The 27,839-nt window shown below is 40.7% G+C and overlaps 1 protein-coding gene across 1 annotated transcript in view; it reads left to right on the top strand.

The window, feature by feature from the left end:
- The first annotated feature begins 720 nt into the window (after window positions 1-720).
- Window positions 721-27,839, top strand: part of LOC101880839 (vesicle-associated membrane protein 2) — a 42,856-nt gene continuing 15,737 nt past the window's right edge. Inside the window, exon 1 of the mRNA XM_031053293.2 lies at window positions 721-966. Within this exon, the coding sequence (XP_030909153.1) occupies window positions 965-966 (2 nt within the window). The 5' untranslated portion in view covers window positions 721-964. The remainder of the gene's footprint in view (window positions 967-27,839) is intronic.

The raw sequence follows: 27,839 nt of genomic DNA, 5'->3' as shown, positions 1-27,839 counted from the left end.
TATGAAAACATTTCTCGTTTGTTCATGATTCTGGAACAGCTTCTTCCAAATGAGACAGAAGAAATGTTCTGATTCAGAAGAAGTTTTGATCTGTACAGGGACACAGGGGGTGGACAAAGAGAGTGCTGATGTTAATGAAAGCAATTCAAGGGTGATACTGGATGACTGGACCTAGCATTAATGAAAGCGATTCAGGGGTGATATTGGATGACTGGACCTAGCTTGGTTGAACGGAGTTTAGAGCAACCTGGTTTAGTGGAAGGTGTCCCTGCTCATGGCAGGGAGCTGGAACTGGATGAGCTAAATTTATGGTTCCTTCCAACCCAAACCATTCTGTGGTTCTATGAATTATGCAAGAAAGAATGGTTGATCTAGTAGCTTGTCTGCCATTGGATTTGCTCTACATTATGGGAAGGAATTACAATCCGGCCAATTCGCTTTTTGTCATTCTCAGGTACCCACGTGTGACAGCACAGCTTAAACTGCAACAACACCTCTTGTGATTTTATTTCTCTTTTTTAATTTCTCTTCCTTTTTTATTTTCTGCAGAGGAGAGGGAGACTGAAGGTGGTTACAGACACACACAAAGGTTTTTATCTCCACAGCCACCCTCAAGCCTCCCAGCTGAAACGATCCCGGCTCCTGTAACCACACCCAGAGAGACAGTACCTACTCCACAGGGGCAGGAGTGGATGCGGGAGGCTCCGTCTGCCTGAGTCACCCTAAGACCTTCTCCTGCCTGGCGTGAGGCTGGGGAGGGGGTACCCCCGTGCCCTGCCTCTACTTCCTACCCTGTGATGTGAGGCACAGGCATGCTCAGTAGCCGGTGCCTACCCCTCCTAGCTCAGCAACAGTGCCTACAACACTAGGAGACTGCTGGCAGCAGGAGCGGAGCCGGAAAGCCATCTTTGCTGGAGGGAGGCAGCAGCCCCTGCGCCGCTAGGCAGCCGCTCCACTGCCCACCATGTGAGTACCGGGGGTGCCCTGCCCCACGGCCCGGCCCCAGGCGGGACGCTCAGGGCGGCCGTGGGGACAGGAGCGTTGATGTGCAGCAGCGGGCGTTACCCTGTTGCTGGCGCAGCCGAGGGGGGATTAACTTTTGGGATCCGGCGTCGGTTTGGTGCCCGTGAGACGTGCGGCGGGTGGGGTGACGGGATGGAAACGGGAATACCAGTGTCTGAGGCTGCCGTTCCTTGTGGATGGCATCCGTGCAGCTGCAGACTCCGAACAAGGAGTTCCAGGGCGTGGGGCTTGGCTTCAGCCGGCTGGAGTCTGTGGCTAGCAGCATCCAAGTGTAATCCATCTGCTCCCTCTGGTAACCTGGGGCTCGGTCCACTGTTGCTCCGGCTGCCAGGCAGCAGTGGAGAGGATTACTGACACATTTCTAACTCGGATTAATACTCAAAAGGAAATGCTGGGCCAGGATCCTCAACAGGTTTGAGTCAGGATTGTTCCATGGCCTGAGTCACTCCGTGCTGCTGATCCACAGCTGTTTATTTTCAGTTTAATGCAATGTTCTCTCTCAAATACTAGCTGTCTGATCCATTCAGCCTCACCATCTCCAGTGCCAATGGCTTCCTGTCAGCAACGCTTGATAATAGTCTGCTTCTTCTTGTTTGCATGTCTTCAAATACGTCTTCCAAGTCTTTACATTCAGCATGAATGACAGCATTAACATTCTCTGCTAGGCAGTGATGAAACCCCCAAAGACATTCTGAAACTAGAAGTGTGTGGAGGTAAGTAGGAACTGGTTGTGCCCCCTGTTCATTCACAAAAGAATTGAGGTCACTAAATGCATCATTTTACTAGTGTCTCAATTGGCTGTGCGTTCCCAGTGACTCCTAAGGAACAGTCAGGAATATGTCTAAACCAGTCACTCCTCTGTGGTGTGTGGGACCAAATACCTGCTGGTATTGGATGGGCTTGGAAGGACTGCAGCTTAGCTAATTCAGACAAGATGAGGAGTGGAAACAGTCCTGGCAGTCTACAATTAAATGACTTTAAAAATATTTCCAGTAACTGTTTGTCTTCATGAGGAGAGCCCGCAACCACATATTCTGAAACGTTGTTTTTGTTCTTGAATGCTGCTTCCTATATAATATCTTGGGCAAAAACCTTTTGTCCATGTTTCCTAAAATGCTTCCCAAGGAAGGAACTCTTTGGAAGTGAAAAAAATTGCTATCTAAAAGAAGATTCCTCATGTAAACACTGAACTCCATCTAGCAAAAGCTAGTTCATTGTAAGCTCCTGTTGCCTAGTTCTGTTGCTATCAGGAGCCAGATGATGACATCAAATACTTTTATTTGTATGTGAGCTGTTCTTCAGTGATTAATAGGAGAGTTTGCTGCTGCAGTATTACACAATCTAAGCTGTTCAGACCCAAAACAGTACCTCAGATAATGTTTAACTTAACCTGTGTATATTTCAGTCTTGGTGTACATAGGTGTTCATGAGAGCATTTGTAAATAAAGCAGAAAGGGTGATGCTAGTGTAAGTCATTCATACTTCTGTAGGGAACTTGCATCAGACTTCTGACAAAAATCAGAAGCAAAAGGGAAGGCATTTTATGTCTGTTTTGGCAATATAGACTTTCAGTCTGATAATGGAAACAAAGCCAAGACAAATAAACAGCTTGTCACTGGCAGTGTCAGTTGGCTTCTGTCTCATTGCCAGATACTGTAATGAAAACTTTTTTTTTAACATCTGCATGAATATCATGTCCCAGTAGCTTCTGAGTTACTGATGAGCACCAGAGATAAATGTGTATTAGTTACTGACTTTTAGCAGCAGCTACAGTTGTAGTTCACTGAAATATACAAGCTATTTGCTAGTGAGCATCAAAGACACTGTAGAGGTTACTTCTGCTATAAAGTATTGCAAGCATGGACTCATGCGTGTACACAGACATGCATATGAGACACAATGCTGTGTCTTCAGCTGGTGTGAGCTAGTGTCAATAAAGAACTCCTTCACTGGGTCAAATGGCAGCTCCATATATCCTGGTGTGTTATCCCCTACAGCAGCTTGCAGGGAATGCTCAGGAAAGAGAGTAGAAGGAAACAGTGGGTATGCAGTGTTATTGCCAGAATACTTTTCCAGTTTCCAGGGATTTAAAGCTCAGGGAGTGTCTAAACCTGAGGAGAGTTCTTTGTATTTCATTACTCCCACTGTTCTTCAAGGAAGGTGCCCAGTTGTTCCATTTGCATTGTCCTGTGGCAAGGAGCTTCATAGCTGGACCATGGAGGCTGTGAAAGCTGCTTCCTGTTGGATTTGAGCTGGCAGATAGCAGGTTCTGTCTGATCGTACTCTTGTACTGGGAATCAAACAACGGTGTTCCTTATTCACCACCTTCTCTGTGATTCATGATTGCGCATCAGACCTACACTGATTTACATCAAGTGGGAATCTGTCCCTGTGGTCTCTATTGCAGTGAGTAAAATCCAGGGCAGATTAGATATGTTCATGTAACAGACATCTTCTGCCTTGCTTCAGGCAGAGAAAAGGAAGCTGTGACAGAAGAAATACAAATGAAAGGAGAAGGGTATAAGAGGGACCTAAAGCAAGAACAGAGAAGAGTTGAGCCATGCCGGTGCAGCTGGGAAGATGGAGACAATCAAGGCCAGGCTGGATGTGGTTCTGAGCAACCTGATCTAGTGGAAGATGCCCTTGCTCATTGCAGGAGGTTGGACTAGATGACCTTTAAAGGTCCCTTCCAACCCAAACTAATCTAAGATTCTATGATTGTTCCAGCTGTAAGGGAGAGCCCACAAACTTACTTGGAGGAGATATCAGGAGCAGTGAAGGGAGATGAGAAAAAAATGGTGCTCAAAGCTGAGGCACTTAAAGGCTTTGTTCCTCTCTGGAAAAAGACTAACAGCAGCAGGTGAGGTATATGGTTTTGTTTCTTTTACAATGGTCACATCTCAATAGGTAATTATACATAATAGAAGCTCATGGCATCATGTCATCTGTTGTTTACAGACAGGTCAGTGACCAGACAGCAGGGTGCCTTTGATTACATTAATCCAATACAATTGTGCTCTATTGCAGGGTACAACTTTTGTGAGACAAGCAGCAAAGCAAAGCACCTGGCTCTCCCTGGGGCAGGATGTCCTCCCTCTGTCTCATTCCTCGGGTAGCAGTTAGACCTTCTTAAAAAAACCCAAGCCTTCTGCCTATTTTAGAGCAGCAAGGAGTACATCCTGGAGGGGCTGAATGGGATTGAAGTGGTTGCACCAGTTGTAATGAGGCTGTTCTGGTTGAATGTCTATTCAGTTTCTCTGAAAAGAGTGGCATAGCTGTGGCCTCCTGCTGTTTGTAGAATAGTACTTAGCCCTCCTTTTGCTGGCATAATTTTGTGATACTCTGCAGAATCTCCCTACCCTGTCCTTCCCTTGTACTGAACAGCAGAGACAAACTGATTTAGTACAGTTCTCTACACAGTCCTGATCCACTGTTTTTAGGGAGTTTAGTGTCTTACAGAAGTCCACACAGCCAGTGCATGTCCTAGCAAAGTGTAACCAACATGAAATGGAGGGGTGTTCTAAGTGATGCAGGTATTCCAGGATGGTAAAGGGTTTGTGTACCATTATAAATATATTCCAAAGAGCTTTGGAAATCCATGGTGGCACGAAGATTTCAGTCCACTGGAGCTCTTCAGGTTTCGCATCTGGTGGCCAGCTGCATCATACTGGGATGATGCCACAAAGAGGGAATCTTCTTCATGTATTGCATTAGAAATAAATGCTTTCAGTTCACATTAAATGCTTTTAGTTCACGTTAAGTGTTATTCCTGATACACTCATCACTTGAAATAAGGGTGGCCCAACTAGGTCATAAATCTTTTGGATATTTGGTTGAGAGTATTTGAAAGTGTAGAAATCAAACTGAATGGTGTCAGGAGGACCTCAGATAAGAAAATCCCAGCATGGGTGCAATTGGGAATTACATGTGCCAAGTGCAGACAAGTGAATATGTGTCCTGATAAACAGTCTTCAAAACAGGCTAATATGTAGTAGATGGAATCCAAATCTATTTAGTTTGGTGTTCTCATTCCTTGTGACTTAGCACTTATTCATTCTGCTATGTGTCAGCTGTAGCTTGTTCCTATTAACTTCCAGGCATTTTGCGTAGACAGTTCCAGCTGTGGAGTAACTTACAGGACACTTAAGGTGGCTGCAGTGGAAGGTGACTCATTTGCCAAAGGAGCATTTCACCTTTTTAGATGGTATTTACATAATTAATGCCTTCATGAAAATTAATAGTTGTAGAATACCAGGCAAACCTGTGTTTGTGTGCATGTGCGTGGACAAGCATGTGTGAGGAAAGGAGAGCAATGTATTAAATCTGTTCTTCCCCCCCTTCTGCCACCATTTATAGGATGCACAACACATGGATGATTCTCGCTGGCAGCTTTAGCCAGATGTTTATGGTGCCTTGGAAAGGACAGTATAGACTGTGCCAAATCAGGTCAAATTGACTGAACTGCTAATTTTAAGCAATTATGACTTAGAGAATATCCTCTCACCTACATCATTCAGTACTCTACTGTCATTATTCATAGCCATTGCCAGCAATTAACTAGACTGGTGTTTTTTAATGATGCAGTTCCTTTGTTCCCTCATGTCTGTACTTGAGTCCCCTAAACTCTGTTCCATTATGGTCTGAACAACTACCAAATGATTGCAAGGTGGGTTGTTTTTTTCTAACTGCTCAGTCATGATAACCTTATGTTTTTCTGTGTAATAAGTAACTGACTGAAATATCTGTCTGTACATTTGCAAGTTTTTTTGTCAGTTGCAGTTACATTGTAGCTTCTGTACTGGGTGAAGTAAGTTCATGACAGATTGATCTGAATTACCTGACCAAGTCCCTTGATGTCTTCAGATGCTAAATTTAAAGAAGAATATGCAGGAACAACAGCAAAAAAATAAATGGATGTATTTCAATTTCAGAGTAAATTAGAAAGAAATTGAATTTATTAGCTGTTAACTCACAGCTGATGGACTCAGTATCACAGGGTCCAAAGAGGACTCTATTCTAGAAAATAGAATTCTCCCATTATGACATTTTAGAAGATAAAAATCCACATTGTTTCAGGAATTGTGTTTTGTTTGTAACGTACATTCTCATTTCCCATAGTGCTCTCTAAATGTAAACCCGTAAATGTATTTGAATCAAGGGCTGTCACTGACTATTTGTACATCAGGGCTGTAGTTTGTCTGTGTTCTCTAAGTATCAGACTGTTGACAGTTTGGTTTGTGAGGAGTCAGTGCTGTGAACTTCACTGGAGTTTTTATTATGAAACATGTCAATACCATGGAGAATTGAGACAGCCTTTGCAAAAAGATGGAAATAGAAAAACTGATGGGCAGTGGGAATATACCAGAGGCTGTGATTTGTCCTGCTTCCTGATGCGGGAGGTCTAAGAAGGAAAAGAAGTATCCACAGAGCTTATAAGACTCCTTACGTGGTCTAGAAGGGTTGGAGGAATTATACAATGGTAAGTGTTGCATTGAACTGTCATTATTGCCTCATACTGGACAAATGCTGATTTTCCTTTAAGATGCTCACACCAGATCCAGATGGGAATTTATACATTTAACTTTAAAAATTCTGACTGGAAAATTAAAAAGCAAATCTCACTGTCACATGCAGCAGGCTGGAAGAGATAGGAGTTGCTGGTAGTAGACAAGGTTACCAAGGAGTGGTGTGCTCAGACTTGAGTTGTCACCCACTGCTATGGAGTTATGGCTTTTACAGCTCAGTTTGTGGCTTCTGGAAAAGGTGGGTTTACTCCCTGGTTTGTCTAGCGAGATGGTGGCTGCTGTATTAGCACCAAGGACTGTAATGCTTCAGGAATGGCTGTGGAGGTGGATCCTTCATCTGTGGAGACATACAATAAAGCTCTATGGGCATGTGTGGCAGAGAGTGCTCCTTATGTCCATGCTGGTAGCAGATACCTCTTGGTTTTGGACTTCAGAAGGACAGATCCTTAGCCCAGCATCTTTGCTGCCTCTCCAGAGCTCCTTTCCCAGTCTAGATTTCATGTACCACTGGAGAAAAAGTGAGAAGCGAGCTTTCCCAGTGAGCCTGGTGATTTGCAGTTCTTGTTGGAATCAGTCTCTGAACCTTCAAAGTGAGCAATGCACCCAAAGTAGTCAGCTCTACTGAAACACTCTTGCCTGTATAATTGAGTGTGTGGATCTGTGAAGGAAAGCACTTGGGAATTGGCTCCATAGGCATCTTCTCTGCACCCACATAAAGGTAGGGGTGCTGGCTCTGCGATCTGGGGGGATATTGTAAGGCACTAGTTGCCCTTTTAGACACTGAGGGCCCGAGTCAGGCAATGTGCCAGCATTTCAGAAATATATGGGTCCTGGTAAAGCTTCCCTAGAAACTATGAAAATCATTAATTATCCCTAAACCCACTTGTTATCTGCTTCAGGAGGTTAATGGTTAGAAATTACATTCGTTCATTTGAATTCACATACAAAAATAGCTCCTCTTTATCATGCTAGTGAATCGGGCCCTACTCAGGGCCTTAATTACAGTGTGCTGCAGTAAGGCAAAGCGCACTGCTGCTTGAAAGCATAAACCTGATTTGCTGTTATCCACCAGCTGTTGGCTCAGGCTATTGCACGGGATAGTGTCTTGTATGTTATTTTGGAGTTTAGAGAGGAATTTTAAGCCTGGATATTTCTTATTGCTCTCAGTGATCCTGAACAACACTGGCTATAAAAGATAAAAACCTCTCCCTCTAGGTCTTTCTCATACACACACACTCTTTAGATTGGTCTGTGGAAACCTGAAGTCCTGCTAGGTTTGCCAATAGCTCTGATAAAGAATGGGTCCTCCTTCTTTTGCCTTCATCACCAGTAGTATCCATTTCCAGTGTGTATGCAGGGAGAATAGCTGTACACAACCATTGTCACCCATAGTGACAATTCAGATGTGGGAAGTGGAAAGGAAACAAAGAAACAAAAATCTTTAATCAACAGCAGCAAAACCAAAGTTGTAATCTACCCTCAAAGGCATAGAGCACTTTGTGCCATCACTGACTGGCATGGCACTTTGGGCTGCCAAACATCCTGACTGGAATCAAATCTTACAAAGCAGTTATCACAAGATAATTGGGCTTGCCTGTTGGTAAAAAAATGCAAAGATTCATAAACAGGCATCAGATTGAACATCAAAAAGCAAAGCTAACAGAATGATCTTGCATTCCTTGTATAGGGCGAGAGTGGTGGATGCTGCAGGCCTGGTTTGCTAGGGCTGGTTCTGGTGAAGTACTCCTATTTACAGGGGACAGCTGTGAACAAATACAGTTTGCTTAGTTTACCATCATGAGTGCACTGAGTGACAAAACAGTCCTTCCAGAAAGCTTTGGGGATTGGTTTGCTTCCTACACTTCAGAAGCTGACTGAGATTTGATGATGACTTGTAGCTCATCACCTTACCAGAGAATCTCAAGGCAGAATTCTCTGAGCTGGTGTCGTGGTTGAGAGCCTTTCTGCTGACTGGGATCGGGGGAGGGCTCAGCTTGAGAGCAGGTACTGACACAATGAATCAGCAGATATCTTCCTGGAAGCAGTTGACGGTCTAGGTATCCCAAGTGTTTAGCAGAGATCCCACCAGGATATAAAAGTCTGCTGCTGAAATGTTTGACTACTTCTTTCCAGCAAGGAGCTGTACAGTCATTCCCTGACAGCTGTGATGCTGTCTCACACACACACACAAAGTTCACACCATGACATTTTTCAGCAACTTTGTTTACTAGATGATATAAACATAGAAATATTTCAAGTCACTTAACACTTTGATGCTTTTCTCTTTGCATTGAGCATTTTAGGGAGGCTAGGAGAAGGGAATGGAAAGGCAGAATACGCCCCATGTGACTTGGCATGTGGACACTGATCTGCACATTTTTCATGTCTCAACTGACTTGTATACATCAAGTAACATGGTCTTTTGTATTTCATCTTCATAACTGATCTGTGGCTACAGCAGCAATGTTAAAGTAACGACCCATCTTCATTGCCTTTGTTGTGACAATTGGTTTCATGCAGTTACCTCTGGGGACAAATGAGCAGATTTAATGCTTGAAGTTCTGTGCAGAGACTGAAATGTTTTAGCAGCAGGATGTATAGTTTCTCAGCAGAAACTATAGCTGACAGTTGCTTTTCTTGTTTAAACCCCACCTGGAAAAGCTAGTTCTGAACTATGCAAGCTGGTATTTTTCTTGTTGCTGACTTCCAGATAGGTGTTTGCTGAAGATATCCTTCACCACCATAGGTTTAGAAATAAAGACTGTTTTCTGTTCTGAGCCCCCTCTCCCAGCCTTTCCATGAGCAGTCTGTATGGTCAAACTTGTTGTGCAGAAAGAAGGCATTTTGGCTTAGACTAAAACATAACAAATACAGAATCAAAGGCATTTGGATGGAGGAAAAAGCTCAAGAAATCAGTGTGTATGGATGAATTGAAAGAGAGCCTGCTTCTTGGGGAGAGGAGCACTGTACCCAGATTGAAGAGCAGAGTTTGTCTCTTGGAAATACCCTCATTCCTGTGCACTGTCAATGAATAAGAAGTACCAGGATTCCTGAGCAACTTGCTCTAATTTAGGAGGAAACTGTAGCAAGGAATTGGAGGAATTCTTGTAGAAAGTAAGAGAACTCCAGAAAGCTTTTGGGTGATTGAACTGAACAGTTGCTAGTACTGAAGTTTCTTAGAAAAGAAAGTCCTACTCAGCAAAGAGGAAAAGAGTCCAAGAGGTCAGAACTGTTTAGGAACCTGAATCCAAAATCCTCAGAGGCAACATGGCTACTGGCTCTAGATGAGGCTCAAATCAAAGCTAAATTGTTCTGTTCAAGGCACTTCCACTCTGCAGTGCTGCTATAGCACTGAATAATGTGAATGAAAATATTAAAAAGTAGAAGAAAATGTAATTCAGAAGGTAACTCCTGGTGAATTAAGCATTACATACTTGGAATGAACCTGAAAAACACCCAAATATTGTAAAGCATTTAACAAAACACAACCAGTGACTAGCCAAATATTGCTTTAATTTAAAACTGCACCTTATTCTTCTGTTATTTTGGTGATGGTGCTTGTGTCTGGATTTGTTCTAGCATTGCTTGTACCTGTCTGTAGGACTGGGTCTGGTTTACAGTGAAGGCAGCTCTTCCCCCAGCCTGGACCAGAGCAGTTGTGCTTCAGTGTTTGGATATGTACAACCATTTGTCGAACTCCCCTAGCTGAAAGGTTTCTTTTTTTTCTCAAAGGCTTATGTTTATTCTTATAACCTTTGTTGAAACTGATTGTGCAGTTTGCCTATGAGGAAAGGCTGAGAGAGTTGGGGTTGTTCAGCCTGGAGAAGAGAAGACTCTGGGGAGACCTTATTACAGCCTTTCAGTTAATAAAAGAGGCCTATAAGAAAGATGGGGAGAAACTTTTTAGCAGGATCTATTGAGACAGGACGAGGGGTGATAGTTTTAAACTAAAAGGGGATATTCAGGCTGGATGTGAGGAAGACATTTCTTACAATTAAGGTGGTAAAAGTCTGGCACAGGCTCCCCAGAGACGTAGTGGATGCACCACCCCTGGAGACATTCAAGGCAAGGGTGGATGTGGTTCTGGATTGAATCACATCTAGCTGAAGATGTCTCTGCAGGGGGTTGGAAAAGATGGCCTTTGAAGGTCCCTTCCAACCCAAACTGTTCTATGATTCTATGATTCTGCATGTAGGTAGCAAAGGAAGGTACATGATAAAGATTTCTTCATATCTTAAAAAAAAAAATGTCATCTAGGATTTAGGATAAAATTTTCCAAAATAAGAAACTCCTACTTGGAGGGTGGTAGTGAAGTATTGTGAGTAACAGGTAGGGGAAGTGTGGGGAAGAGGAGACAATTACAGGTGTTTATGCTTGGAGCCTGCTGCACAGAGCCAGCGCTGTCTCCTGACAGCAGTCACATCATGGGCTCCAGCAAGTTGTCTTCAGCGATGACTCATGTGCTGCATCCAGTGTCTGTTGTTCTCACTGTGGTCCCTTGTTAACATGCAGATGGTCTATCTCAAAGTCTACTTTCCCCTGCCACTTCCCAGTGGTTAATATGACTTGGCTGCCTGTATTTGAGATTTCTCCCTTCCTGAGGTGGCTTGATTACAGATTGAGGATAGATTCACCAACCAGCAGACATCAATTATAGCTCCAAGTGATAGACAGCTTGTAGCCTAACTTCCCATGGAAATAGCTTTTCTATCTGTACTGGATGGCAGCATGTTTTTTGGGACTCTAGTAGCAGAACCATTCCAAAAAAGCTATCACTGGTGACAGGAGACAGGATTGCAGTAATTTCTTTGGGTTTTCACATAAACAAAGGGAATCCCTCTGCTCTGAGCTCCAGTTTTCTTTTATTTGTTCTTCTTCACTCTCTTTTTGAGAGAATAAACGAGGCAAACTTGGCTTCATTCTTTCATAACAGAGAAGACTGGTTGTAGGCTGAGGTCAGAAGAAAATTAATTAAGCATATGTCAGGAGTTTGGGATGGAAGAGATTGTTTCAGCTTGCTTTTTAAAGAGAAGCTGAACGAAGAGGGCGCAAGGATAGACTGAGATGGACAACCCACTGCAACTTTAGACATCACACTGCCTTACTATTGCACAGAGAAGGAAATTAGTGCTGTGTCTGTCCTCCTGTCTTCAAAATGGAACAAAGAAGATGCTGTAGTTGGCTCTCCTTTTCTTTAAGAAGAAAAAGATGAAGACCCCAGGACTTTGAGTTATCTTTAATTACTTGATCTCTGCCCAAGTAATGGGGGGTGTTTGGAACTGGGAATCCTTTATAGTTACTGCCATAACCAAACCATTTTTTTCTTGAGAAGCCTTTACTTTTCCAGAATGTAGTAAAAGAAGTAAAAAAAAAAAGAAAATAGAACTTTCTATTTCTAAGTACAACACAGATTTTATATGGAAGTTGCTTTGGGGCATTTTCAGATAAATACTCAAGATGCTTAACTCAGAGATAAAAAAACCAAGTAAGTTGACCTTACAAAGCTTATGAGAGAAGATGTTAATACTCTGTGAGAAGTGTGAGGTTTCTAGGTGAGAACAGGTTCAGCTCAGGAAAGAACACCTCTGCCTAGAAGCATGCAGATTTTGTTCAAATTGTCAGTGTTTTTAATGACAGCTGCTTTCTGCAAATGTGCATAGAGAATGCCCAATTTACATGTTTCCATGATGCTGTGCAAGAGCTATTTTGCATACGAGCATTACAATACAAGGCATGTTCTATTTGACAACTCATTGTTTTGCTCTGTCTTTAGAAATATAGTCCTGAGAGGCTGGTGGGTTCTGCCCATGTATGCATTAAATGGATTGTTTTGGGAAATTTGGTTTGTTTATTTTTCAGGCTATCTGAAAAGGAGAAGTTGTCTGACAAATTAAAGTGCTGAAATTCAGCCTCTCATTTCTGGGGCTTCATCTGCAGTCCACTGAGGTGGCTCTTGTCCCAGTTCAGGAAATCTGGCTTTGAAGAGTACGCAATTCTTTCTAGCAGTTCTTTGCTTTACATAGGATGTGTTATTGGTGTTTATCTTCTCTATGCAGAGGTATCCTCCATAGCAAATGTAATGACAAAAAAACAGTAACAACTATTTGAAGTCATGTGTTTATAGCATCAGAGTAGAGAATACATTTCATACAGGAGCAGTGTGTGGCTATTGACTGTACAGGAACTAACCCTGGTCATAAAGCTCAGGTATGGACTGTGTAGTACCATACTTGGTAGAAAAGGACGCATCCAGCATCTTTCTTGCTTCTTCTTATCCCCAGTCTATAATATATGTGTAAATAAAGCAAACTGATTGTTGGAATATGACAGTAGTCCTCTATCAGCCATACACAATTGGCTGAAATCAAGAGAAATGTGTAAATGCCCCCTAGATCCTGGTACACCAGGCCAGAGAAACAGCATGGATCAGGAAAACAGGCAGTGATTTGAAATTTCAAGTAATTGAACCAAGGATAATGGTTTTAATAGGCTAGAACCAATCAAAATAAGCCTCTGTGTTTTAAAGACAGTGGTTTTGGTAACCTCAGCACTTCACAGATTTACACAATACAAACATTGACAAATGAACCAAAGAAAAATTAAAATCTTGTTGAAAAACTAAGACAAATATAGCCACTGTATATATTTTATGTTTTGGTTTTTTTTCCCTTCAGAATTGGGAAATGTTAATGGGAATTAAAAGAAAATCCTGTTTTACACTGAGGTCACATAAGTGAGTAAAAATTGTAGTTCTCTTATGTGCATTTGATTATCCCATAGCTTTAATGATTGTCCCTTTGCTTATGTCCTCCAAATTTTCTCACAGGATTCAGTTAGTGTGGGATTGCATCTCCATCACAGTGCTCCAGGTATTGGTGTTTTAAAAGAAGTTAAGGCTTCCGCCCTCTTCCGGAAAGTTTCTGCTCTCAGAGTACTAGGAAATAAACCAGCCTGCAACAACCTTTATTCACAGGCTGAAAAGGTGGCTTCAGGGTGGTGGCTTCTGCTATTTAATTGCTCTTTGTAATCCCTGCAAGTGTGCCTGGTTTTGGGGTGATACATACAGTTGGAAGTACCAGTGAAATGGTGAGCAAAATAGAGGAGCAACAGGTTGTAACAACATGATGTTGGTAGAGGCAAAGATGTTCTGCTCCAGCATAGAGTGGGTTACTGGGGTAATACATAACCATTTCTACCTTGCTCTTTCCTCACCTTTGATCTATGACTAACTCTGACAATCTTTGACTGTCTTTGCTCTCCTGTAACTACTCTGCTTCACAAAACCTTTTGTGGAGTGAATCTGCTCCAACAGTGTGTGCACAATATCTGTCTTTTACATTTTTTTTCATCAGAGGTCACATCCTGTTCCATCAAGAATAAATTTTTCTGGCTTGCTTCTAATTTGAAATTAATGTTTAAAAATTAAAAGAAGAAAAAAAAAGCAGTCATGCTGTGACATGAAGGGAACAGAAGCTATGGGCTGGGGAAAATATCTGTTCACTAGAAAAGATCTTTGAAGAGAGAAAAATAAATTCCCAATGGAAAGATCAAAGCACATGGAGTTAATGGATTATGTCAAAAAAATACCTGGAGAAAATATTAGGTTCGAACATAAAAGAGAGAAATAGGAAAGAGTGAGGGTTTTTTTGTTGGAGATAAAGGATAGTTAGATGGCTAGCTAAGTACTTCAGATTACATGATGTGGCTAAAGGGCTATTAGCAGAAATAGGCATTTCTTTCCTTGTGTCTGTCACAGCCAGCGTTGAAGCAGCCTTGGAGCTGCAGTCCTGAATTCCTCTTCTATTGCAGTACTCCGTGCTGCTGACTAGAGCCTAATTCACTCTGTAGTGAAACCGGACTCTCTCAGACTGATGCAAGACTGATTGTAATAACTCTTACTAATAAATTAATAAATCTTTCTTATTTAATAATAGATTAATAAAATAATATAGCTTAATAACTATTAGTAATTGTAATAACTCTTGAAGTCACTTTAATAGCCTGGTTAGGTTCTGCTAGGCTGAAAAATATATGGGGTTTATGAAAGAAAATAAAAAGGCAGAAATCCTTCTGGTGAGCAAGGAAATGGTCATGGGTGAAGAACTCTGGAAAGCTTATGTTCAGGTTATTGTTCTCAAAGATCATCTGTACTGGTCCAGGTATCTGTGTGCCTTCTTCATTGCTGCCGTGTTGGATGCCTTACAATCATACCAAGATAGAAACGGATAACTACAGCTAAGCACAAAGACAGATCCTCAAAGATTTCACTCACAGTGGCATACACATCTCACTGTACGGGATGTGGGAATCAGGCATTTGAAATGCCTCTCAAGAAGCTGGAATTGGATTACTTTGTCCAAAGCTACACTGGGCTTGTGTGGCTGAGCAGAAGCAGCACCTCACTTGTCCCATTTAGATACCCATCCTTGCTCCATTCCCACCACAAAGCAGAAGTGCCAGGGGACTTGTGCCAGTGCTTCCATGCACCAGGATGTTCACCTGTACAAATTACAAAGTAAGAGCTGGATCTACTGAGAGGTACTCATCCACCCAGATCTATCGATAGGTGTTGCTGTTGGTCAGTCTGGTTTGTTTCTCTGTGTGTTTGAGCAGTTGCATCTCCATAAAACTGCTGGTTGTTTCCTGTATTGAAAGTGATGTCTACAGTGAGTGAGATCGAATTTTTGTTACTTGCCCTTCTTAGGCACTTGCCTCTGCCTTGGGTCAGTTTCTTATTTGCCTTTTCAAAGTTCTTAATAAACAAGCTTCTCTTGTCTTCCTGTCTACAGCAGTTTACTTTGAAAAAGGCAGTAGATTTGTATAGTGACTGGAGACATGAAAAGGTGGCATATCTGGGATGCCTGTATTGATGATCTGATTGAGAGTTGATCAGTACTGGAGTGCAGTACTGTGCCTGTGACCCTATGCTATGATAGAGGTGGTGTTACCAGATGGAGTGAGGGAAGGATGAAGGCTCTGGTTAATCCTAGTCTCCCAGACCTCTCTCATCAGCACTGCCTGTGCTTTGTGAGTGCTCCTTTTTGCCATGTGATTTCTTGTCTTTAACTTCCAAGAAGTGGCTGAACTGATGGAGGAACTGCGCTCCTTCCAGCTCAAAGGCAACTTCAAATCAAATATATTTAACTTTGTAATTGTGTTTATTTTTGTTGAACAGCTTCACTTTAAACTAGAAATTCCTTTGCCTTCTTTTACAGCAGCTGCAAGAGCAGCAGTCTGTCTTGTCTGTCCCCATGACCAGAAAGAACTACAGAAAGGAATATATTCTAGTGGGTGCATAGTCCAGAAGAAGCAAAGCAACATGAGCACAAAACACTGCTGTTGTCTATTTTCTTAGAATCGTGTCTGCCTTCCAAGACTTGGGTGGTGTGGTCAGAGCCTTTGCCAGTGAAGACCGAGGCAAAGAAGCCATTCAGAACCTCAGCCTTCTCCAAATCCAGGGTAGCCAGTTCTCCCGAAAGCTTCCAGAGGGGGCCTACATTGTCACTAGTTTGTCTTTTATTTGCAGTGTACCTACAGAATCCCTTCCTGTTATCCTTAACATCCCTAGCCAAGTTTAATTCTAACTAGGCCTTAGCTTTCCTAACCTGGTCCCTAGCTTCCCTGACAACATCCCTGTATTCATCCCAGACCACCTGTCCTTGCTTCCACCTTTTATAAGCCTCTTTTCTCATCAGCTCCTTATCCATCCAAGGTCTCCTGGCCCTCCTGCTGCACTTCCTTCTAGTCAGGATGTAACACTCCTGAGCTTGTAGCAGGTGATCCTTGAATATTAACCAACAGTCTTTGGTCCCCCTGCCCTCTAGGGCTATATCCCATAGAACCTTACTAAGCAGGTTCCTGAAGATGCCAAAATCTGCTCTCTTGAAGTCCAGGGCAGTGAGCTTGCTGCATGCTCTTCTCACTGTCCTGAGGACCTCAGATTTGACCATCACAGTTTCCCAAAGCTATGTGTAGCTTTTCTTTTAAATATTGTCAATTTCACCACCAGTCATTTCTGTTTCAGTACTGAAGTATAGAAGATGGTAACATACAAAAGCTTGCTATAGTATGGTACTACTATAAGACTTCACAGCAGTCTACCAATACCTGAAGTTCTACCTGGACCATCTACGAGGATGCTGGAGAGGGACTCTCTTCATGAGGGACTACAGAACAAGGGGCAGCGGGTTCAAACCTCAATAGGGGAAGCTCAGGTTAGATATAAACAAGATGTTCTTTACTGTGAGGGTGATGAGGTCCTAGCACAGGTTGCCCAAGGAAGTGGTAAATGCTCCATCCTCGGGAGTATTCAAGGCCAGGTTGCACAAAGCCCTGCGGGACGTGGTCTAGTGTGAGGTGTCCCTGCCCATGGCAGAGGGGTTGGAACAAGAGGATCTTGAGGTCCTTTCCAACCCTAAATATTCTGTGATTCTATGATGCTGGCAACTCAGTCAACTAGCCATATCAATTTCTTCTCAAGAGCTTGGAAGAAAACATATGGAATTAGGGAGCAACAAACCTCAGTTTTCATTTGAAAAAGGAAATAGTGAATGATTCATTCTAAAACCATACGCTCCAAAGGATGAAGATTTGAATTACTTGCAACATATCTAACCATGATGGGTGCTGACACCTTCATCTCTCTTATTTTTTCTGTCATGGATTTTCTTCACATGCAGTGAGAGAATTTACACTACAGGAAGTGTTAATGGTTTCACGCTTCCTACCCATTTTTAGCTGCCTAATTTATGGAAAGCCATTACAAGGTGAGTCACTGCTTTCACAGGATTACTGTGGCTGAGACAGAGCTTTGGGTGTTCTTAATTTCCATATTTGCTTGAAAGGAACAACAGATCCACATTAAAGCTGTTAGTGTTTGATATTACAGGAGAATTCAGAGTCTCTGCTCTATTTGATCATGGACAAATATTGCAAGATTGTCCCTATAAGCTAACAAACAAGAAAGAGACTTTCCTGCATTACAGATGCTGTGAATCAAGGTGTCTTGTTGTGCATCCTATTGGATGGGATTTAAATACTCAGAAAGACAACAAACAGAAGCAACACTAGGAAACTCACTGTAAAGGACTGTTCATCCTGCACTAGCTTTTGAACAAGCACATTTGCTCTCTTGGTCTTAAGAGGTTTTGGTTAGAGATTGTCAAGTCACAAAAATATCAGTCAAGCCTCGGGATCAGGGTTTGCCCCTCATAGTAAATGAGCCATGGGTTGAAATAAATTTGGACTGTCTGTACTATAAATTCAACAGGAGAAATGCAGTGTGTAAAGTACTCAAGCGCTAGATGTAGATTTCATAGCCAATACTCTTTGTACTAAAGAATTCGGAAAGACTTGTTCAGGTTAGGAAATTGTCTCCAGCAGGCTGTAACAGGGAAAATCCACAGGAAATCTTGATTTCTTTTTTTATTTTTTTTAACTCATTTACTCTCTATAAACCTCTTAACCTGTCACAAAAGATGTGTGTGGCCTGTTATTGAGTCTTTCACCCAATCAGAATCTCTTAAATATCTATGTAGGTTTTTTCTACTAAAGATTTTTTTGTGCAGGTTTACCTGCAAAGGCTGTTTATTTCAGTTATGCTTAAGTTTCTTCATTAAGGAGCCCAGATTTCACTGCACAGCACATAGCAGGCAGTACAACCATCCATCTGTAGCTTCCACGTTTCCCTTGCTGATAAGTCTGTTGTGCAGTTGAGTCAGTGTGGACCTGTGGCTGGGTTAACTTTGAACTGTCCTACAGAAATGATGATTTTGGGGTCTGTAGATAGTAATGTAGTGAAGCATAATGAGTTATCTCTGTTTTCCACTTGAGAGTCTGTGTGGGATGAAACTGGAGAAATGATGTTACAAGTAATTTATTCCTTAGGGTTCCTTTTCTTTCCCCAGTTTATTTCTATTCCGTCAGCTTAATTTTTTCTCACACCAATTACTCTGGCTTAAGAAATTACAAAGCTCTTCATAATAGCACTTGAAGATTGGTATGTTTGCTGTATAAATTCTGAGGCAGACCTTCACAAAGTGAAGTAACTGAAGACACAACCCTTTCTTGTCAGCTAAAGATCTATTGCATATGAGATATCCACCTTTTTTCCTAGGGTTTTTAAAATGCTTGAAAGATTTTTAAAACAAAAGGAAGGAAGTAGTATAGTGAGTGATACGCATAAGGTTGGGAAGCAGTAAGTTACTGATGGCTTGTTAAATGGGAAGTTATAGAAACTAAATATAGGTGTATGTGCATGTCTCTGTGTACCCACGTGTAAACTCTTGAAAGAGGTGTGGGAAATAAATCCCATATGACCCTTAAAATTTATCATCAAACTGATCATGAGATCAGTTAATAAGTAATGTAGGCAAGTACAATAAGACATTCTTCAACTACATCCCTGGCGTTGTTTAAGGCCAGTTTGGACGGAGTCTTGGGTGACATGGTTTAGTGTGTGGTGTCCCTGCCCATGGCAGGGGGTTTGAACTAGATGATCTTCAGGTCCTTTCCAACCCTAACTATTATATGATTCTATGATTCTACTGTTTTGCAATGTGAGCCTGTGGTGAAAACAGAAGCCCTTTGGAATTGACTTTTATAAGAAGGTTCAAAGTACTTCAGGTATTTAGAATTGAACTTTTTCATCACACTCTTCCATTAGGATTTTTCTTAATGGGACTTTGTTTGGACTAGATCTTCTTACTCACTGGCTATGCATGTGGACTTGAGGAAAAAAAAAGTTTAAATTTTATTCTGAACTGAAATCAATACAAACATTTGTGGTAGATGCTTTTATTTCTACTTTCAAAGCACCTTACATTTCTGTGTTCTTATTTCATTCAGGGCAGGTGAGTGACTGAATGCCAAAGAAAAGAAAAAAAAGCAGCAACACCTTTTGAAAGCTGAATGATAGCTGCTCATTTGTTATACCACTTCTGGGTAAAATAAACAGTGTCTTCCTCTGCCAGAGAGCCACTGATATGACTGAGGCATAACACATGTTCCAATAACAATAGCAAAAGCAGAAGCTCCAAAGGTCTCTACATGGAAGACTTCTAAATGATACTGGCTTTGGCCTGCCTTTCCAATGACATGCAGTCTGTGTGATTGCCTGTCTGCTGGTCTGCTGAACTTGATGGAGTCGTAAAGACCTTGTAAATACAAACACCTAAAAGCTGTTGGGAAATCAGTGGCTAGGGAGAAATGAGGCCCAAATGGTTGTTGCTAGCTGAGGAAAAGTTGTAAGAGAAGCTCATGAGCTACCGGTTACTGTGGTTGGCTGTGTGCAAGGATGATTCAGACCTCACCACACCAGCAAATGTCCTAACGTTTGCTACAAGGCAAAAGGCTGGAGAAGAGCTGGTGGATGTGGCAGGAACTGGAAGAATTACAAAGTAGCAAGTCTTAGAAGTTGGTAACAGGAGTAAGCTGCAGGTATTTTGATGATGGAGCAATTTAGGATCTGAAACCTGGCTTTATCGTTTTGGTTCCTCATGGAACAGTTCATAATACAGTCTGCAAGTTGCTTTTTTAGTTAATGAAATTATAAAACAAAGACTAATGGAGTATTTCTGAATATTGCTGATGTTTTAGACCAGTAGAAGGGACAAGACCTAATCTTGGGGTCAATAAAACCTCACTGGGGCCCTAACCACAGAAAAGGCAGAAATTATATACAAAGTTAAGAAGTAGGATAATATACCATGAGTGTTTGTTCTATGAATAAATAAGCTAGTGGATTCAATATTTGTCTTGCTTTGATACATTTTGTTTCCAAGCCAGCTAATGTACAAATTATAAAAGCAAAGCAAGCCATTACTAAAACACTTCTTTTGGCATCTTTACTGAAATCTGTTTCATTGTGTGGTGTGTAACACAGGGAAAGTTGTGAGTCCAATTGGTATCTTCAAAGTAGTAACTGACAAGCCATGAAAGCAAGAATTTGTAGACTCAGACCTACCTCTTCTTTCTTTCATTTGACTCAGTACATTCATTTATCATTAGACATTCTGGAAAGTGTCCCTATTTAATGGATATAGTCAGAATAGTTTAATACCTACTTTTATTTACTGCTTCTTATAACTGAATCAAGCAAAAATGTTCTTTCCTTTGGGACATTGACAATTGTCCTCAATTGTACCACAGGGCATCTCATATGGTAAGATGGAGCTATAGCCTACTATGAAAAGCCCCTTGGACATTGCCAGATATATTGTAGAGTTGTGACAGTTATATTTTTACTGTAATTGCTTCCTTAAGATGATGAGAGGGTTGCAATCACTGTCAGCTTTTTCAGTCTAAGTTAAACCAGATATATGTGATTCAGGCATATTCTCTTGACAGAATGCTCTGAGTTTACATGGTTAGGAGGTTCTTCAGATTAAATGCGTTTCATCAAGGCATTACTCACAAGTAAAATATCTGTGTCAGATTGGCCACTTTTCCCTTAAGAAGTAAAACTGCATGTGCAAGCTTGAAGGCTGAGTTGAATTTTATCTCATTAAATGTTAGTTAAAATCTTAATAAGAAAAAATGCCTAGTAAAGAGTATTGGAAGGTTCTTTATTGTTGCAGCATCATTTAGAAAGATTGTATATGGAAGTATGCAGCAGGCTTTCTGGAACATTGCCACAAAACACAGTTATATGTGATCTCGAGGTATCAATAACCAGTTACAAATTGTTTTCATGTGCTAGGTTCAAGATTCTTGCAGAAGTATTGGTATTAATCCACATACACACAGATAGTAAATTACATATGATGGCTGCTGGTAATCATGTGAATGCAACACAATTGTCACAACTAGTAAAAACTTGTATTTAAATTTACAAAGCTGTGGTACTATGCATTATCTCAAGTGTTTTGATGCTTGTGAGGTCCTGCAGGAAACATACTGGAGAGAAACTTTGAGTTTGGTACATCTTTATCCAGAGAAAATTATAGTAGGAAGCAACAGTGGGGTCAAAAACTAGAAAGGTGCTGCCTTGAGAAAGGAATTTAAAGTATCGGTTTTGGTTGTGTTTCCTTCCCTATATAAGCACGAAGTAAAAAATAAACTTGCTTTAACTATGCATGGTTGGATGAGTGGTGGTGAGATGGTGATAATGAATGGTTAGTTACTGGAAAGAGTATGCTGTTCATTTGAGTAATGAAAGACTTAGGAATCTCTGTTAAAGTTTAGTGACTTTATGTAAAGAGTATATGAGCACAATGAATAGAAAGAAAACCTTTAAAATTAGCAAATCCCCAGAAGATGAGATTGTCAACAAAGTTGGCTTTTTCTGCAAGTTACAGATTAAGTTTCATTTACTTGGATAACTTGGATGTAGCAGTGTGGTGAGATTAGCATAATCACTGGACATATATGTTATCATAAATTTGATTTGGTAGTTGTTGATAAAAATTGGAATTACATCAAATAGATGTTGAGTTTCTTTCCTTTGTTTCAAACGAACTGCAGCTTGGTACACTAAAGCCAAAACGCCATTAAATTCTGACTTCTTGTGTAGCTCTATCATTTCACAGGTCACTTTTTTTAAGTCATTATATGTTTGTTTGAATCACATCAAACATTGGTTTGTTGATGTTCAGGTTTTTATTTGCAATCTAGCCTTCATTTAACCATTTGAATTTAAAGCCCACTAATTTTAGGCCGTCCTGGTTTTTTTTAGCTAGACTGTACAGTGATCTAATGTCTAGCATCTTCCCCCTGAGCTCTGGTGGTCACTGGTTTTGAGGTTTTGAGACACACACACATTTTCATGCATACCTATATGTGGAATTGCTTTTAAAGCCTGCATAAGGATGTCTTGCACTAGTAACTTTTATGATTTTCAAGTGAATCAATACTTCACAGTTTATTATATCTTTGACTTTTCAATTTGCAATTGCCTACGAGAAGTCTGAGCATCTAACTATTTTTTTTTGAAAAGGCATTTGAAAGTCATCTCTGAGAATTGTTATTCAGTGGATTACTCACGAGCTGTTAGCTGTTTTTACTTGAAATCTGATGGAAAACATGAAATGTGGTCTCTTCATTTAGGCTGGATTAATTCTGTCATTTTTTCTTCAGTTTGTACAGTGGAATCAGGATTCAAAATCTGTTTTCCCAATAACACTGCATTTTATCTTTCTGCTAATATTTGTCTCAGTTAACTCATTTCAATAGTCACAGAAAAATTTTAATGTTTTTGTAAGTATATTATTAAATGTTTTTAGGAAGTTAGCAAATTCTGAATCAACCTGGTTTTAAAGAGAACAAGCAATGAGAGAACTCTGCTGTGATCCGAACAGTTCCCTTCATAGGTTAAAATGTACTTTGCAAAAGGTTTTGTAGACACTTCTGCAGAGTCAGTGTAATTTCTACCAAACTTAGCAAGGAAAATTACTTCTGTTCCTGTACTGAATTGCTGTGTAGATGTTCAGTCACTCTAGGACTTCTTGGATAAACAGCTTGTTGCTAAGGTTTTCATGGCTCCAGGATTCTTCATATTCACAACTCTTTCTTTTGTAGAGATTCTGGTCCCTCAGCTGATTCATGATTGAGGGACCAATACTACAGATAAAGTTGGCCAGTCCCCTCTTAGGGACCCTAAGACTAAATAGTACAAAGCATACTTGCAGGTATTAATGGCTCTAGACTAGTGGCCTAGGAGCTTTGCTTGAGTTAAAAGTGCTAAATGAACCATCAAAATGTCTGGTACAAATATTGTTTGGCGAAAAAGCCAGACAAGGCTGAGGCAGACAAACCTGTTTCAGATCTGAAGCAGAAGTCAGTCCTGCCTGGAGATAAGGGAATGCTCAAGATGAACTCCTGAGGCCTTGATAATTTTTCCATTTTTCACTATTCTGCCAGGAGCATAAAAAGTAAAACCTCAGTCAAAAGCATGTCTCCTGCCAACAACACTCCCAGTTATGTAAAAATCTGTTGGCCATATTGGGAACTGACACACCATGTGTTGTTATACCCTACATCCCTTTTTCTTAGTTCCCCAAATTTTTATAATCAGTCCAAAGCCTAAGGATTTCATACTGCTAGCTAAATAAAATCTAATTTCATTATTGGCTAATGAATTATTATTAATGGCTAAAAAGGTATTCAGGGAATAATACCTCATTGGTATGAAATGCTTAATGCCATGGTCAATTGTGCATCTAACAGCAGTCTTCTTCCTAGGCTAACACATCTCTCTGTAAGAATAAGGCATGACTTATAACTGTAGCCTTTTAAAGCACTTATAATTTATGAAGTTTTGCTGTGTTCAGTGACCATGTTGGTTTATCTAGAAGCGCAGTGATTCTGGGGCTGTGCGTTGTCAGGTCACTAATCTCCATCCTGCACTCAGCCTATCAGGCAAATGAGAATGACTCATTCTCTGCAAACCTCCTGTTGCTTAGTAGCTGTTTGTAATGTGAAAAAAGTTGGGAAAGTAGTGGTGAGGTAAGAGGAAAAGGGCTGGGAGTCAGAGTGTTCCTGGCTGCCTAAAAGGAACTTGTGAATTGAAGGCATTATTTGACCTTGTAATTGGTGAGGAATTTTTCTGTTTCCTCACAGCTACAAGGCACATGAATTTACATGTTCTGCCCCTCGCTATTCTCTGCAGTATCTAGGAAAGTTAGTCATGCTGTGGGCCTTTACTGTATGCATTTATTTATTTATCACCTTGGTACCACTTTCTCTTTTAATAGTTTCTTTTTGTTACCTAGGGAACTGGTTACAGCACTGCACATTTCCTCCTCTGTTTTTGGTGCGTCATCATGCTCCCGTATGCCATACACAAGGTTACCAATAGTGTCTGAGAAACTGTATGTCTGCAGCCTGTTGTGCCAGGCCTGCATTACAGCACTGGCACCAGCATGATGACTCAAATAAAAGATGATGCAGGAGCAAATGAGGAATAATAATTAAAAAAAATAAAAAATAGCTTTGTCAGTGCATTGACTCTTGCCACAGGTAGGCTGAATTTCTTGTGGATAGGTGGATTTAATTCCCAGTATTTAGTTGGGATAGCTGTAGAAAGTTACTTAACTTTTTAATGGAAATAAACTGCATGAACAACATTTGCTTCTAAAATGATGCATCCAAGTCCTAATAGCAGGAGGTAATACTTTGCCCTTCAAGGGATGTAACACAGATGGAAAGACTGAGAGAGATTGAAGAGTAGGTTTGAGGGCAGGAAATGTTAGCTATGGGAATGTTTCAGTGATCTGAATGGTTGATTGTAAATAGATTGCTTTGTCCCAACTATAATTCTCCGCAATTTCTTCTCACTTGAATACCATATGGACGGTTCAAATTTTTATTAAGTCTTTGACTTTTAACAGGTTTAAATCTCAACCATTTGTCCTCAATCCTAATGACTTTTCTTTGTTTTCAAAAAGGAGATGAGCAACAAGTGGTTAGCTCTGATGTATGTATCAGATGAATGCTAAGCAAAATAGCAATACTCACTCAGCAGACATGGAGAAGTGTTTCTATTTATCTACAGAACCCTGAGGGCTGCTGATAATGACGCAGCTCACAACATGATTTACACCAAAGTGGCTAAGCATTTTACAAATAGCGAAAGGTAGTCTGTTGAGTGTAACAAGACTAGAAGATAGAACCAAAATAAACTGGTATTTATGGAATTAGTAGAAGTTTATGGATTTATGTTGTGGGGGAGAGAAGCAAAACTCATTTTCTGGACTGTAGCAATTTGTGAACATACAAGTGTGCACAATGTTGATTTAAATACCTCAACTAAATTAGAAAATCAGATGCCATATCTCAGCCTCAGCCTTGATCCATGGAGTATGTTTGTAAGCTTCTGAAATCACAGTAGGGGTCTTTAAATCTCTGGGTTTGTTGTACTGAAAATGTTCTGACTTTTTTTTTTGTTTTGGTTTTTTCCATTCAATGAAGTTTGAAATGAGAAGTTCCCTTTTATTGCTCAATATATTTGATTGGTTAACTGGAATGTGATTCAGTAATTGATGGATGTTGAAACTGGGGAGAAAATATATTGTGTATGAGTCCTAAAACTGCGGGAAGGTGGAGCACCTGTGATAAGGCTATGGTAATTTGCAAATGGTACCTGTGTTTTATAGAAGTGCTGCAAGAACTGAATATGAGTTGTGAGAAATAAGGATACAAGATTGGCTTTCTATACAAATATCTGCTGTTCTCTCTGAACACTTGCACATACTGTGTGACTGCTGTTTAATAATGAATAGGTGGGATAAAATTTTCACTGTAGTTGTCTTGGCCAAGTAGTTAGAGAATATTTAAGCTTAATAAGCCTCCTGATAATTAAGCTTTAATATTAGTAAGGATGGTAATTACCCTATAATGTTCAGTTGTGATGAAACTGCCACTGCGTAGATGTAAATAGCAAGGCTACAAGAACAGTTGTTTTGTTGTTGCTGGGGCTTTTTTAATTAAGAAAAAAAACAAAAGCAAAAACCATGTTAATCGTATATTTCTTTCTAAAGTGCAACGAGAATGCTGGAAAGAAATCTACACACAAATGCAGAGTCCCCAAGCCCCCTCGGTTTTAATTCGGGTCTCTTGAAAGACAGACACAAAAAACATCCTTAATCCAAAAAAAATACTACTTAAAAGCAGGGAAAGCATATCAATCTTGTAATTCCTTTGGAAGTCTTGCTTGCTCTTCTGTATCAGAGTTAACTTTTAACTGACTGCCACCGGCAACAAATTACAGCAGTTCCTTCTGCACATGAGTCAGTGAGTAAGGGATGGCTGAGTCAAACTCTGCCCTGATCCTTCCCTCCCACTCCCTGCCCAGCTGCTGCCTGTTTACTCCTTTGGGTACAGCCCATGATCCTGGAAGCCTACAGACACAGTTAGAAATAGTGGATGTCTTTACTCCTCTGCATGAGAAACATAGGTGAAGTCTGACCGCAACGTACCATGTCAGCATGAATGTCAAGTACATTAGCTCCTGTTCAGGAACAGGACTTGAGACTTTGCTTAAAGCTGACCATTTATACTAAACTGTGTCCTCAGTGATTACTCTGGAGGTTGAAAACAGAGGTCTGTAATCTGGACTGTGTGGTATACCAGGATGTTTAACACCAAATGTACTCTAGCTTCGGAGTCCTGATTTTTTGAAACATTTCTTTAGCAATGTATTTGGTATTTATATCTTTCCCCTATAGTTCCAGTAACAGATTGTGTTTCTTCTTTTTCTTTCAAGATGGAAAGGAAAATGACAGCAATGATTCTGACTGCATTTTCAGTGTATTTATGGCTTTATTCTTGAGTTGTTTCAGACATATTCCGCTAAGGCACTGAGTGAAGCTTTGTTGTGTTAGGCTGCTTCTCTCCCACAGCCTGGTATACTTTCTGCTTTAATCCAGCATTGTTTCAGCTTGCAGTCAGGTTTCTCTTTCCCTAATTTCAGATCAGTAACAGCACAAGAAAAAGTCTTTGTGCTGTTCGGGATTCCAGGATTTATTTCTCTACTGAATTTCTCTGTTGTTTTTATGCCCAGTAAAAGCACTCTCCTATTTATAAACTAAAATTCCTTTAGCAAAGTTTGCTAGGGAGAAAAATGCAACTCTTCCTCTGATGGATGATCTTTGTGTTATTTTTCCAGGTGTGTAAAGTAACCCAACGTGCAAGGCAGGGCTGTAGTAACTGGGGAAAGATGGCTACTAGTGCAACCCCCCCCATGGGACTGATGGAGCATGAAAAACTTTATGTAAACAAAATCCTGGTATTTCTTGTAACAGTATTTTCATTTACCTACACCTTTGACTCTATTTGCAATTGGCAACCCATGCTGAGATTTAATCTATATTCAACTAACTTGAAATAGTAACCATTTTATGACAAAATCAAATCACAGAACTGATCTTTGTGCCAATTTACCTCACATCATAACCTGGACACTTGAAGTTAACAGATGAAGAAATGTCAGAAAGTAAACTAATGAAAAAAAGCAGCTTGTATTCTCTCAGATAATGGAGAGAAATTACTGTAAGGGCCCAAACCCTGTTATTTGGAGTCCTTCAGCTGTGAAAAAATAGATGACATTTGTTCAGATATTACCCAGATCTGGAGCTAGCCCCGTGTAGAGGTTTCTTAGGGGCAATGTCCCCCTGGTGATCTGAGAAGGGCAGTGAAGTCCTCCTGCTTTAAGGGCAGCTCCTTGCTGGCAGCAGGTTAGCAGAAGTCGTACATGCATCAAGGTGCAGTGAGGCTGTCCCATAGGCTAATGAGCACTTTTGGATGCTCAGTAATATTGGGATTCTTCCTTCTTGAGCTGCTGCAGGAGGCACCTAA

The sequence above is a fragment of the Melopsittacus undulatus genome, chromosome 6 (assembly GCF_012275295.1).
Source record: "Melopsittacus undulatus isolate bMelUnd1 chromosome 6, bMelUnd1.mat.Z, whole genome shotgun sequence".
Lineage (NCBI taxonomy): Eukaryota > Metazoa > Chordata > Aves > Psittaciformes > Psittaculidae > Melopsittacus > Melopsittacus undulatus.
Note: the sequence above shows the minus strand (reverse complement) of the source record. Positions and strands in the feature narration are given on the sequence as shown.